The sequence below is a fragment of the Synchiropus splendidus genome, chromosome 8, assembly GCF_027744825.2.
Source record: "Synchiropus splendidus isolate RoL2022-P1 chromosome 8, RoL_Sspl_1.0, whole genome shotgun sequence".
NCBI classification, from domain to species: domain Eukaryota; kingdom Metazoa; phylum Chordata; class Actinopteri; order Syngnathiformes; family Callionymidae; genus Synchiropus; species Synchiropus splendidus.
The window spans coordinates 17063580-17076466 of record NC_071341.1 but is presented as its reverse complement, the minus strand read 5'-3'; the positions used below and the strand labels follow the sequence as shown (position 1 = coordinate 17076466).

Sequence of the window (12887 nt, the reverse complement as noted above, 5' to 3'; positions counted from 1 at the left end):
TATTTCAGTGTTAAGTTGCCACCATGGTTAGCAGGTGACGGCATAAACCCTAGAATCCGGCCACCAAGTGCAGGTCAGTAGCGGCAGCTAGCCCTTCACTAGCCGCGGCTGACACAAGATCATGAAGTCTTCCGCTCCCGTGAACCGGTTCAGTGAGATTCTAGAAGTGAGACAATAATGACAAGCATGTAGGTTGTGTTTTTCTTGACTCACGTAAACAGACACACATTGGCCACATGGGGGCCTCTTAACTCTCGCAGGCTGAACAAACGCATGAGAGAGGGTGAGATTAGTCAGAGGCTGACAAACAGAAAGAGGAAGGTGTGCGTGCGTGTCAGAAGCCGAATGACGGGTTCAGGACGGTGTTTTCGAAGTTCCTCACTTCAGCTGCCATAGATGCTGTCGAGCATGTGTGCGGACTTGTGTGTGCGTGTGTGTCCGTGTGTGTGATGACTCCTGAGCTGGATTTTCACCATGGACTTCCCGAACATGTCCACACTAGACATCTCCACCAGGAATCCTCAGGAGGACTTTGAGTTGCTGGTGAAGGTGGGAGGAGGCACCTATGGAGATGTGTACAAGGTGAGTCTGCCGACGGTGATTTTTGAGCCGCGATCTTGTGTGGATGCTGCTGTTAGAGGAAGTGGGGAGACCGGAAGTGGGTCGCCCATTGCTGACATCTGAGCCTACATGAACTCAGGAGCAGTTTGGGGACTCTTGACCGCTCACCTCTCAAATGAGTTGCTGCAAATAACTCCCAGGAGTTTGTTCAAATTGAAATCTTCCCATCCACTCCAGGGGCTCCGCTCAGAGTCTCTGGTGGACGGCTGAGGTCAGTGGAAGCCATTTTGTCTGTTGTCTGTTTATTGATCTCCTCACTCCTGGTTTTAGGGGTTAGTGTTAGTGTCGCATTTGTACGACTTCAGAGGTCAAGCCATCAGAAAGACTTCAGCAACATAAGATCAAGGGTTTGAATCCCTGAGAGGGTCCAAGATGTCGGCGTCGAGGCGAGGGGTTCGTGTGTATAATGAATCAACAGAAGGAAACCATAGAGGTCACCATCAAGGTCACCATTAATGTACCACTACTGATCTTCAGGGTCAAAATAAGTACCGTAGTGACCCTGAGAGGACTTGTGGTGCTCCATGAAAGTGTCTCAGAAGTCTCAGCCCAGGCACGAGGATACAGTCATGGTTGAAAATCAAAAGTCCTGGGATCTCTCTGAAGAAAGTGGACTCATGGAGACAAAGTCAATCACTCAGATCAACAGACCAGAACACTTCTCCTGATTCTGGTTTTCCTTAGTTCCTATAGCTCCTTCAAACCCTGGTGACCATCCCACTGCTGACACCACTTGTCAGCGGGTGGAGGCCCCCAGGCTGTGAGCCAGGTCGACTCTCCTGCCCTCTCCCACCCCACCACTGAGAGGCCATCCTGCCCTACTCACTAATGTTCTCTGGATCAGACAGTGAATGTGACTATAACTTTTGGAATCAAACCAAACCTCCTTCTTATTCTCATTCAACATGTCCAGAAGAGAAAGCAACTCCATCTCGACTTGTGCAGCTCTTTTCAGTGTGAACTTGATTCTTATCGATGCAAAACAACTTCTGTGTAGGCAGACACTTCCTCTGCAGCCCCCCTCCTCCCACACACACACACACACACACACACACACCCCAGCACACACCCACACACCAGTGCACACACACTCTGACACACACTGAAACTCACTCACACACTCTTGAACCGCTATCGTTGTGGGTACATCCAGTTGACTCTCATGCTTTCCCCAGCCTCTCCTCCTAACCCTAACCCTCCAAAACACATGGCTAAACTGAACCAGGACTCTGAACCCAACTTTTTTTTTTACTTTTAATCCTCAAATTGAGGCTCAACCTCATGGGGACAGGCGAAAGGTCCTCACAAATATCATAAGATCCCCAGAAGAAGGTGTGTTTGCCAGAAATGGTTCCCACAGGTATGGCTATACAAGCTTGCACACACACACGTTGCTTCCTATCTTAGTGAGGACCATCATTGACACACATTGACGTAACCCTTTCCCCAGCCTCTCACCCTAAACCTAACCATCGAAAACAAATGGCAAAACTTAACCGTCACTCCGAACCAAACTAAAACCCAATGATAATAACGTAGCTATTTTGTAGTTTTAACCCTCAAAATGAGGCTTAACAAAGTGAGGACCCGCCAAAATGTCCTCACTCTGTTGATTAAAAAACTCTTGACTGATGAGGCTCCAAAGGTCAGGACCCCACTGGTCCTCCTCTCCATCACCTCCTCCACACTGTCCTGCCTGCTCCCTACAAGCATCTTCCCTGGGTCCCACCGGGCCACAGCTGCTGACAACAGAGGTGTGCTGGGCCTCAGCCTCCTGCTCTTCTTGTAGACACCAGTGAGGTGGTCATCCCATCCTGAGTCTGAGTCTGAGCCCAGACACCACCCGCTGCAGTGCACAGGAGGTCACGTGACCGCTTCACAGGGAAGTGCATTTGTTCAAATCAAACTAAAGCATGAATAAAGCGTTGCCACTTCTGTAAATCAACTTCAGTTTTTACAACGATTTGCGTGACATGGTGGTTCTCAGATCTACTCCGAAAGTACCCGGGCAGCATTTTCCTGAAGCGGCTGGTTCACTCTCAGCTGGTGAGACGGCCAAGCAGCACACGGACAGGTTCTACCTGTCGGCCAGCACCAGAGGGAAAACAGGAAGTGGCTGACGCGCGCTTTCTGGGTCACTCACGTCAGATCGCGGGCCGCATGGCAACTTCTCCTCTGCAGAGGAGGAGGAGAAAGATCCACTGATCAGACCAAAGTTTGAACTGGAAACGTAGCTATTTAAAACTGATGTGGAAAAGATGAGAGGGTTAAGTTCACACGGTATTAGAGAGAAATTAGTTAGTGGTGAAGAAAGTGCCTCTGGAAGATGTTGCCTTCCAGGGGCACATGACACCCGGAGACAGATATGTGAGCCAGGATGGATGTGTGGGTGGATGGGTGGAAAGTGCCCCTGGTCTCTGTGTTTCTTTACAAGGAAGGTCAAGTGTAGCTACATGCTGTTGTAAAGGCGATCCAGCTGTAAAAACTAAAATGCAATGAACATCCAATGAAGCCATGGTGATGGACGTTGATCTTTGCTGATGATATAGTGATTTGAGAAGCTTGAGGGGTGGAGGAATGAGCTGGAGAGAAGAGCAATGAAACTGTGGGGGTCAATCATCTAAAGTAATGGAGGAGAGGGAGGTGAAGAGGAGAGTGCAGACAGGGAGGAGATACTGCTGGAGGTGGACCCCCCACCTTAGTGATCTGGTTCAGGAGCAGAGAGTTTTACCTTTCAGTCTAACACAGTCGCAAACAGGGAAGGGAGGTGACCTCACGCTGACGTGTTCCACAGACCAGATATCAGTTATGGCGTGGGGCCCTCAGCTCACCCTGCTTCCTGTGGGGCCGTAACCTCCCAAAAACCTGATGGCAGTAGAACCAGTGACGCTCGACGGCGGGTTGATGTTTCCAGTGAGGTGGGCCACTTCCTCCACTCGCAGTGCTGCTCTGAGATCGGCTTTTCAGGCTGCGGACGGTCAAATTGAGGTCAAAGCTGAGCTGGGTCCATTGTCAACAACAAGTCCAGTGAAAAAAACACAAACCCTTTTTTTTTGATTGAGCAAAAGTTCACTGAGAAAAGTCCAGAGAAGCTTGTGCTGCCTGCTGAGGTCAGAGCTGGAGGTTCCTCAAACTGTTGGAGTCTGAGACTCATGACCTGGAGGTCAAAGACGACCCACCAAAAGATTTAAATCGATGAAATCGTCTCTAAACCTTGATCTAAAGTCCAACAAAAACTAGACCTCCTCCAGTGCGTGTGAGATGACAGGCAGTTTCCAGGGATGATGAAGGTCAACATTTGAAATTCCATAAGTTGACGCGGATGAAAGGGAATCTGAGAGAGTGAGTTGATAATTATGTTATTCTAGAATTCACGTCTCTAAATGAACCACACAAATGTGGTGAAATTAGCCACCAAGACGCTACGCAGAGCGTGACCTTCTGTTTAGGCTTGTATTTCCTGTAAGACCAAGAGCTGTGCATCTGACTCACGACTTGTTTGGCCCCTTGAGTCAGTGTGACACTTCTCACTTGAATAGAAAATGGTGGTGGAGGAGGAGGCAGGAAGCAGCGAAGAACTTTTACAACTCTGGTTCTGTGAGTCGACTTGTGAAATCATCGTCTTTAAGCTGTCGTGGCATCTAGTTGCGTCGCTAATGCCACACACGCTTCTTTCCTCCTGCTGCCTCCACCTTCGGAAAAATTTTCACTCATCTGCAGCAAGCAGAGTCATGAGTCATGTTGAGACACACAGAGCGGCCCTGGTCGGGTGTGGAGGTCCCGGTCGTCTTCTGCGGGGCCGCGACTCATCTCTAGCTGATGAGGCGAGTGACTGCAGCGCAGGCAAAGTTCAGTCAAGTCAAGTGAACTGTGATGAGTCGAGTTTCCTCTTGAAGCGTGACTCTGCGGCTGCACCTGTGTGTGTGTGTGTGTGTGTGCAAGTTCATGATATCCAGGAAGCTGTGACAGTTAGAAATCCTGCCAGAGATTTCAGTACACAGAAGCGAAGTGAACCATGAAGCAGTGTTCCAGTTGTTTGGCCAACACTTGGATCAGCTAGAGTCTTGCCTCCCCTCCTCTAAGTTTAATGATGACATCACAACACCTGTCACCGTAATGGAAACGAAACTGAAGAAGATCCACCAGACCACCAACTCTCTGTGCTCTTTCCGTAAACACAAAAACATCTCCACTGATGTCGATTCTCCAGGCCACAACAAATAAAGGTCATTTTCTGGGGGCCACCTTGTGCCTCTCTTCATCCCCCTCTACTAACTTGGACATCCAGATTTGGACACCCAGGCCTCCTGGATACTTGAACTGTGTCCACCACTATCTTCAGATTTGATTCACTATAAACCCCTATATCATCAGCAAACATCATGGACTCCCCACCATACAGGGCCCAGCAGCACCCTCACCGACTTCCTCCCGCAGCAGCACACTTCCTCTTTAGGAACTGCCAAAGACTTTGCCTCCTACAGACCATCTATCTCCATCCTCATGTGTAAGACAAGATAACGTTGGCTCAGAATGGTGTGAATTTAAAAGCTTGAAGAAAGTCCTGATTTAAACCCAGAACAGATGGTGTTCAAAGAAACAGAATAGACAGGAATGTGTTCTCGATTACTCATTAACCTGTGAGTTTCTGTGTCATCAGGCTCGAAACAAGCAGAGTGGAGAACTGGCGGCTATCAAGGTGATCAAGATGGAGCCAGGTGAGAGGGACTCACCCGAGTCCAAAAACACACCTGACAGTTTAACAAGCTACAAGGACGAGGAGTGCTCTGTCTGGTTTGTTGGGTTCAATTGGCCAAAGCATCTACCAACGAAACAAATCAGAACTTCCTCAACATCTGGTCCAACACAGCCAGGTGACGCCCTCTAGTGGCCCGGGAGTTTTCATTAACAGATCTGAATGAAACACTAAAAACTCCCTGTCCATCCAAAAACTGATTCTGCTGCATTCTTGGAAGCGGAACAGTTGAACAACTACAGCTGCCGGACCTTCAGAATAACAAGACTCTTCTGGTCCCTCAGACGACGACTTCTCCATCATCCAGCAGGAGATCGTCATCGTCAGGAGCTGCATGCACCCCAACATCGTGGCGTACTACGGCAGCTACATACGGTCGGCTCTCCTCCATCACTTTTCTGTCATAAAACCTCCACCTCTGAACTTGTCTTCTCCCTGCACAGGACTCATAAGTTGTGGATCTGTATGGAGTTCTGTGGGGGAGGTTCACTCCAGGACATCTACACAAGTGAGTCCTCTGATGAGCAGGTCTAGTTGGTTCTTGAGTGGTCTTCGCTCCCAGTAGAGAAGTTCGGAGAGGTCTTCTACGGTAGATGAGTAAACAAGAGAGAGCTGAGCTCAAGGCCACGCATAGCAAAGTCTCACTCAGAGAAACTTGATGAGAACTCCCATCTGACCTTGTAAGAAGGAACAAAAGAAACATCTTTAAACACAATATTTTGTAGCTGGACTTGTCCTTCCTTGTAAAATTTCATATTTGAAGCAGTTCCGTTTCCTCCTGTGATCTTTTGTTTGGCAGCAATAACCGCCACCTTGCTAGCTCTCTGACGCAGGAACTCACAATGTAAACTCAACTGTGGTCTCTGATGATGGTGCATGTCAACCCCGACAGTGACCGGCCCACTGACCGAGACCCAGATTGCCTACGTCTGTCGAGAGATGCTGCAGGTAGATGTGATCACATGATGGTCTATGCACAGACACCTGTCCTGAAAGTGTGTGTGTCACCAGGGGGTGGACTACCTGCACGCTCAGAAGAAGATGCACAGAGACATCAAGGTGACCTTTACCTTGAAGCCTCTGCCTCTCTTCCTGAAATTTCACAAACCTTGAAATGCTTTTTGAAACGTACAAAGAGGAGGTGTTTGGAAATGAGAGGATGTGAGCTGATATTGTGTGTGTGTGTCTGGTCCTCCTCAGGGAGCCAACATCCTCCTCAATGACCACGGAGAGGTGAAGTTAGGTGAGTGGAAGCGTTAGAAGTTGAGCACTTTGCCTGATAACTTACGAACGTCTCATCTCTTTTGACGACGAAGCCGACTTTGGCATCTCGGCACAGATCACAGCCACGCTGGCCCGCAGGATGTCATTCATTGGAACGCCATACTGGTGAGTGACTCGTCGCTCACGAGGACCTTCGTAGTCTCGACGCTGCGGTGTTCCGAGGTTTGATTCCCACGCTAGAGTTAGAGGTACCAAGCAGTTGCAGGAGCAACTAGAAAAACACTCCTTCATGTCTATGTTATTTAAAAATATTTTTATCTGTTATAATCTGAGGCCTTTCGCTGCGTTTGAAAGATTATATTATTATATAGTGATGAATGATAGTTGTAGAACAGTCAAAGAAGTGGTTGTATTCCAATGAGAAGAAGCATTTCAGAGCTATTTCTTGTAGAAGTAAGTAGCAGCAGAAGTTCCACAGTCTTACATTTGTCCATCTTCCCGCCACAGGATGGCCCCAGAGGTGGCAGCGGTGGAGATCAAGGGCGGCTACAATGAGCTGTGTGACATCTGGTCGGTGGGCATCACAGCTATCGAGCTGGCTGAGCTGCAGCCACCCATGTTTGACGTCCACCCGCTGAGGTAGCTTCTCCTGCTGGGCCCCCAGACCTGGGCCCTCCAACTGTGAGGTGCACACTGACTGAGTGTTCTTCTTCTGCAGGGTTCTGTTCCTCATGTCCAAGAGCAGCTACCAGCCCCCCAAACTGAAGGAGCGCTCCAAGTGGTAAACACCACCTTAAAGTTCCTCTGGTCTCCTAGACCACTCTGCACCACCTGAAGGCTGTTGTCTCCTCCTGCAGGTCCTCCAGCTTCTACTCGTTCGTGAAGGCCATGTTAGTGAAGAACCCCAGGAGGAGACCTGGTGCCTCCAAAATGCTCTCGGTCAGTCTCTTCTTCAGTCCCATGTAAATATGGTGGTGTCTTAGAACGAACAGGTCCTTTGACTGTGGGACTTGTCTTAGTGGCGCTCCGGTAGTCCAGTATCACTCAGGACTTGTCCTTGAAGTGTCACCATCTTGACTGCAGCACGCGTTCGTGACCCAGCATGGCCTGACCCAGGAGCTGACCCTGGAGCTGCTGGAGAAGAGCCGGCACCCTGAGAAGCCCTGCCTGGTGACCGAGGACGACGACTTGGAGGTGAAGACCTGCTGCTGAGTTTGAATGTGACCAGCAGAAGAACCTGGGCTTCTCTGGAGTTCCATCTTTTTGTGCTGCAGGTGGCCGTGCCCAGATCCCTGAGGAGGATTCTGTCCGTGAGCAAACACAAGCAGGCGGAGAGGACCAACTCCGACACCAGCTGTAAGAAACTTCTCTTCTCTCTCCCACCACAACTGTCAAGGTCACAAGACTCACAGCTGTGTTTCAGTCACGCCTCTTCATTGCTCAGGCAACAGTGATGTCTTGTCGTGCAGGTGATCAGATCTACACCCAGAGGCCCGTCAGGAGAGAGTCGCCCGAGCCAACCGTGAGTCCAGGAGCGCATGCTTGATCAAAGGTCTCCTCTTCATCAACCTTCTGCTCCCTCCAGCTGAGACCGTCGCGCAGCTTCCGCAGGGCTCCAGTCAGGTCCCAGGAGAGCGACTCTGACAACGACTACGACGACATTGACGTGTAAGAGCGCAGTTCAAGCAGCATCTAAGACTCCTGAGCTAAAGTCCACTTTTGTTTTTCAGCCCCACTCTGCACGGGGGTCGAAGGTGAGGCAAATCACATGACCAGCGCTCGCATCACAACACGGTCCTAAGTTACTGTTGTGCCGCTGCAAATGCACTTTTCTTCATTCATATTGTATTCATTTTTTTCATTGAAACTATTTTCATTGAAACCAGGAAAACTGAAAAAGCTGCACTTTTCTAAGACTCTCTTACTGTATTAAAACTATATACCGTGTATTTACAACAAGATTGTCGGACGTTTGGAATATTGTTTTCACTTGAGTAAAGTTCTTTAGCGAACATTCTACGTCATACTTTAAGATAGTCGCTCATTGTCAATATGATGCTGTTGTTCCACATAATGCGGGCTGAAATTAATGTAGTAAAAACAGCGTTGAATTTTCTTCGTTATTGAAAAAGTGGAGCGCATGACGAACATCGCTGCATCCTATACCGCCCTCTCCTGAGAGAAGCGGGTATTACAGCATGATATCTCGGCTAAAATAATCGTTTTGCTGTTCATACACACACACACGGTTCGTGATCAAAAGTCAGATACGAGTCGTGTACAGCAACAGAGATGAATCACCGGTCTGCAGCTCACCCTCTCTTCCTCCCCAGTATTCAATTTGATGCTCCACCTGCCGAGGATGCTCCGCCTCCTCTGCCCCCGAAGGTGACTATATCATTGTCCACTCTGGGGTCAGTTAGAGGTCACGTGAGAATGAGTGTTTGTCCCTGCAGCCCAAAGGTAGAACCAGCTCCTGGGAAAGTGTGGTGGGTGATGACGATTCCACGAGGACCTCCTTGCACGCCCCGACCCCCCTGATCAGGACCTCCAGTGGGACTCATGTGCGGCCCTTTCCCCAGCCAAGACCGGCGCGACACTCGGGTGAGTGGCCTGAGTGATGAGGCCTCGGTGTTCTGGGTGATTCTACCATGCTTCTGTGTGTGTATAGGCCTCTGGTCAGATGTGGCGACAGAAGACCCCCGGCCCCCCAAACTACCCCCTAAATCTACTCACAGACGGCGCCCCGTCTCCAAGGTACGAGGCAGAAATCTCCCATCATGTCATGTGTTGGCTTCACCGGCGTCTGATTTCAGGGGTCTCCCGACTGTGTCAGTCCCGTCCTGAAGAAACCCCCGGTGAGTTTTCTTATACCACGACGGCTTTCATAGAAGCTCAGGGTCAGCTAACGTCTTCTCCAGGTCTACTTCAAGAAAGTCTTCAACGGCTGCCCGCTCAAGATAAACAGCTCCACGACGTGGGACCACCCGACCAGCAAAGGTTGTGTGAGAGGTTTCCTCGCCAACGCAGTTTCCTCGCCTGTTTAACCCTCATGTCTCCATCCTCAGACAAACATCTGATCCTGGCCGCTGAAGAAGGAATCTACACCCTCAACCTGAACAGCAGCGAGGCGACGATGGAGCTGGTACAACCCGACTCTTGTTTCAGAGGTGGAAGGTTCTGGTGGGGGGGTTAGGTCATGAAAGGTCAAGGGTGTGGGGTCTTGTGTGGTGGAGGCTACAGTCCTTTATTGAGAGTTTGAGGAGGTGAGTACGGAGAGTCCATCCTTAGACCAGGGTCTGTGCTGGAGTGTCCTTTGTGGAGGGTCAACGGACATTCAGTGATGGAGGGTCTGCGGAGGGGGAGTTATGGGGAGTCCATCTCGAGACCTAAGGTCTATGGTGCACATGTAGTAATGGATGATCTGTTGAGGGTTTCTGGTCAAAGGTCTTTGAGAAGACCGGGTGGAGTGTGTGGAGAGCATCTGTGCACGGTCTGTAATTCAAGACCTTGGTGGAGGACCTCAGGTATGGTCTGGGGTGGAGAATCAGTTTTGGATGTTCTTTGAAGGGTCCAGTCCTTCGTAGAGGGTGGGAGTGGGAGTTGGTCTGATGACAGCTTCTGGCCGGGGGTCTGTGGTGGAATGTCCTTCTAAGGAGGGTTCTTGTGGTGGAGAGCGTTTAGCGTGACAGTCTGTGGTCCTCTCCTGATTGTGACCTTCACTGTGACCTCCCTCAGTTGTACCCGGGGCGCTGCAGCTGGGTCTACAGCTGCAACAACGTGCTGATGTCTGTGTCAGGTGAGAGGTCTTCTCATCTTTCGCTGAACTCCAGCGCCTCCACCTGACGAGAACCTGTCTGCTCCTCAGGAAAGTCCTCGCAGCTGCACTCTCACTCCCTGAAGGAGCTGTACGAACAAGCACGGAGAGACCAGCGAATGGTTGCCCTGCCGACACACAGGCTGTTGCCACGGTGACTCTCTGCCGTTGGTTTGCTTCATCTCACTTCCTGGACAGTGGAAACTGACAGACTCTTTCTTCTGTCTGCAGGAAGAATCCAGTGACTTACAAGATACCGGACACCAAAGGCTGCAAGACCTGCTCTGTAGGTGAGAACCTGCCGACTCAGAAGGTCTCAACTCAGCTGGGTTGTTTACAAACTGCTGCTGTGTCCTACAGCCGACAACAGTCAGCAGGGATGTGTCTTCCTGTGCTGTGCGCTGGAGCTGAGTGTGGTTCTGCTGCAGTGGTACGAGCCCATGCACAAGTTCATGCTCATCAAGGTACTGAAGGACCCAAGCTTCTTAATTATCAGTCGTCTGCGTGTGCTGTGCCACTTCCTGTACGCGTCCAGTGCAGCTATCAGAACCTCAGGAGGAGAACCTGGACCTACAGCTGAGACTGACTCTGGTGTCCCCTGCAGAACTTTGACTTCCCGCTGCCGAACCCTCTGAGGCTCTTCAAGATGGTGGTGGACCCGCAGCAGGAGTACCCGCTGGTCTGCATCGGGGCCTCGCTGGGATCCGGCTCACACTCGGTCGTGGAGGTGGATTATATCAACCTGAACTCCAACACCTCCTGGTTCACCCACTCGGGCTCAGGTGAGTGGACCAACAGCGTGCATCACAACTTTCACCTTCCTATGAATACATCTTCTACTACTGGTACTACTTCTACGACCACAACTATTACAACAACATTTGCAATTACTACTCATGCTCTTGATAAGGCTACTACAATCACTACTTTACTACTTCAACTGTTGCTACTATGAGCTTGTCGCCATGTACTCCTGCAGGTGTGTGTGTATATATCTACTACTTGCTACACAAAACTACTTCTATGACTGACATCTGTTATTCCTCCTTTCACATGAAATAGTGATGACAACTGCTGTTGATACACCCCACCTACTGCAGTAGTACAACTGCCACATTAAGTATCATTAGTGGTAGAAGTTTTACTGTTACCGCTGCCTGTGTTAAAACACTACTAGTACCTGTGTATCTGCTTCAAGCCACAGCAGCCGCAGTTTCAGTCCTGAACTTCTTGCACTCCTCCTACTTTAAACTGCTGACACTAGTGAGACTCTGCTTCCACTCCGACAGAGAAGTCGTGTCCTGACGTGGTCCAAGTCAACCAGCTGGACAGCACCTCGCTTCTTGTCCTCCTGGAACGTAAGTAGGTCCTGATGACCCTCCATGGTCTCCATGTCAGAACTTCCACGTCACAACTCTGCTGAGAATATGACTGAGGCACAGTTTGTAAGAGTTAGTCTGGGGCTGTCTGATCTGAGGTGGGTCCGCACCACGGCCCCGTCCCCCTCAGCCTTCTGCTTTCTCCCCCAAGTGTGGTGCAGATGACCACCATGTCAGCAACCCAGCTCGCTCAGTGAACAGTGAAATCAAATGTTATTTTCTTCCTCACCTGCCTTTTCCCACCCACAGGGTCAGTACATATAGTCGGCCTGGAGGGGGCACCAAAGAGCATCAGATCTTGTGAGACCACCTTCTCTCATGAGGTGGAATCTGTAGGTGAGTGGGTTTGATTCCCATTCAAAATTGCAGCCCTGAGAAATGCTGTATTTGAGCTGTTTAAAGTTTCCTCTGTGTTGGCTTCACAACTACAGTGTATTTTGAGGACACCTTGTTAGCGGTGTGGCGTCACGGCTGGCTACGAAGAAGACAAGGTTCCTCTGAGCCGCTGCAGGAGGCCACAGACTACAAGAAGGTCTACCGGCTCCTCCAGTCCGACAGGTACGGTGTGTGCTTTTACGTGGTGTTAACATGGTTGATGACTTGTTCGTCCATCGTCCCAGCAGAGTGGTGGTGCTGGAGTCCCGACGGACCGACGATCAAGCCGGCCTCTCGACCCTGTACGTCCTGGAGATCGCTGAGAACTACGTCATGCTGTCCTGACACACTCAGGGGAAGCTTCATGGGAAACTTCTGGCTCCGTTTGAAGGCTGCACCACTAACTTTGGGGGGGTGGGGGCGCACTGTGAATGCACCGTCAATATAATATGTGATTTCCAAAACAAGGACTGTACTTGAACGTGAAGTCGATGTGATTTCAAACTTGTTATAAAATGTGTTTTTTAAACGACGATCTTTGAATGAATTATTTGTGTAAAGGTACCATGAAGAAGAAACAGGCCTATTTAAATGAAGACGACTTTCAGAGGAACTGTGTGTTTCTAGCTCGCACTACAAAATTGAGGGGCTAAAGGTTCCACGACTACTTTATAAATGTGCACTGAAATATGTTGAGTTTAAAACGAGGGTCCTC

The 12887-nt window shown here is 49.9% G+C and overlaps 1 protein-coding gene across 2 annotated transcripts; it reads left to right on the top strand.

The window, feature by feature from the left end:
• The first annotated feature begins 310 nt into the window (after positions 1–310).
• LOC128763587 (mitogen-activated protein kinase kinase kinase kinase 5) lies at positions 311–12662 on the top strand. Of its 2 annotated transcripts, none has more exons than XM_053872549.1 (31): positions 311–582; positions 5282–5339; positions 5662–5752; positions 5821–5885; positions 6270–6325; positions 6389–6436; positions 6578–6620; positions 6694–6766; positions 7109–7240; positions 7320–7382; positions 7459–7540; positions 7685–7795; positions 7876–7957; positions 8071–8123; positions 8187–8269; positions 8332–8355; positions 8935–8989; positions 9058–9205; positions 9273–9358; positions 9418–9459; positions 9523–9601; positions 9670–9746; positions 10340–10400; positions 10470–10572; positions 10650–10708; positions 10779–10882; positions 11023–11200; positions 11708–11776; positions 12047–12133; positions 12229–12355; positions 12418–12662. In XM_053872549.1, the coding sequence occupies exons 1-31, from the start codon at positions 475–477 to the stop codon at positions 12515–12517; spliced, it is 2547 nt and encodes an 848-aa protein (XP_053728524.1). In that variant the 5' UTR covers positions 311–474; the 3' UTR covers positions 12518–12662. The 2 variants fall into 2 exon arrangements, with proteins under 2 accessions (XP_053728524.1, XP_053728525.1); XM_053872550.1 differs by having other exon boundaries at positions 12421–12661.
• The last annotated feature ends 225 nt before the right edge of the window (positions 12663–12887 follow it).

What these genes read in the sequence shown, in the direction of transcription:
- LOC128763587 (XM_053872549.1), top strand. Translation starts at nt 475, where the DNA reads ATGGACTTCCCGAACATGTCCACACTAGACATCTCCACCAGGAATCCT. An exon ending in CTGAAGGAGCGCTCCAAGTG is followed by an intron (nt 7,383 to 7,458) that starts GTAAACACCACC and finishes CTCCTCCTGCAG; the next exon opens with GTCCTCCAGCTTCTACTCGT. An exon ending in GTTCACCCACTCGGGCTCAG is followed by an intron (nt 11,201 to 11,707) that starts GTGAGTGGACCA and finishes CCACTCCGACAG; the next exon opens with AGAAGTCGTGTCCTGACGTG.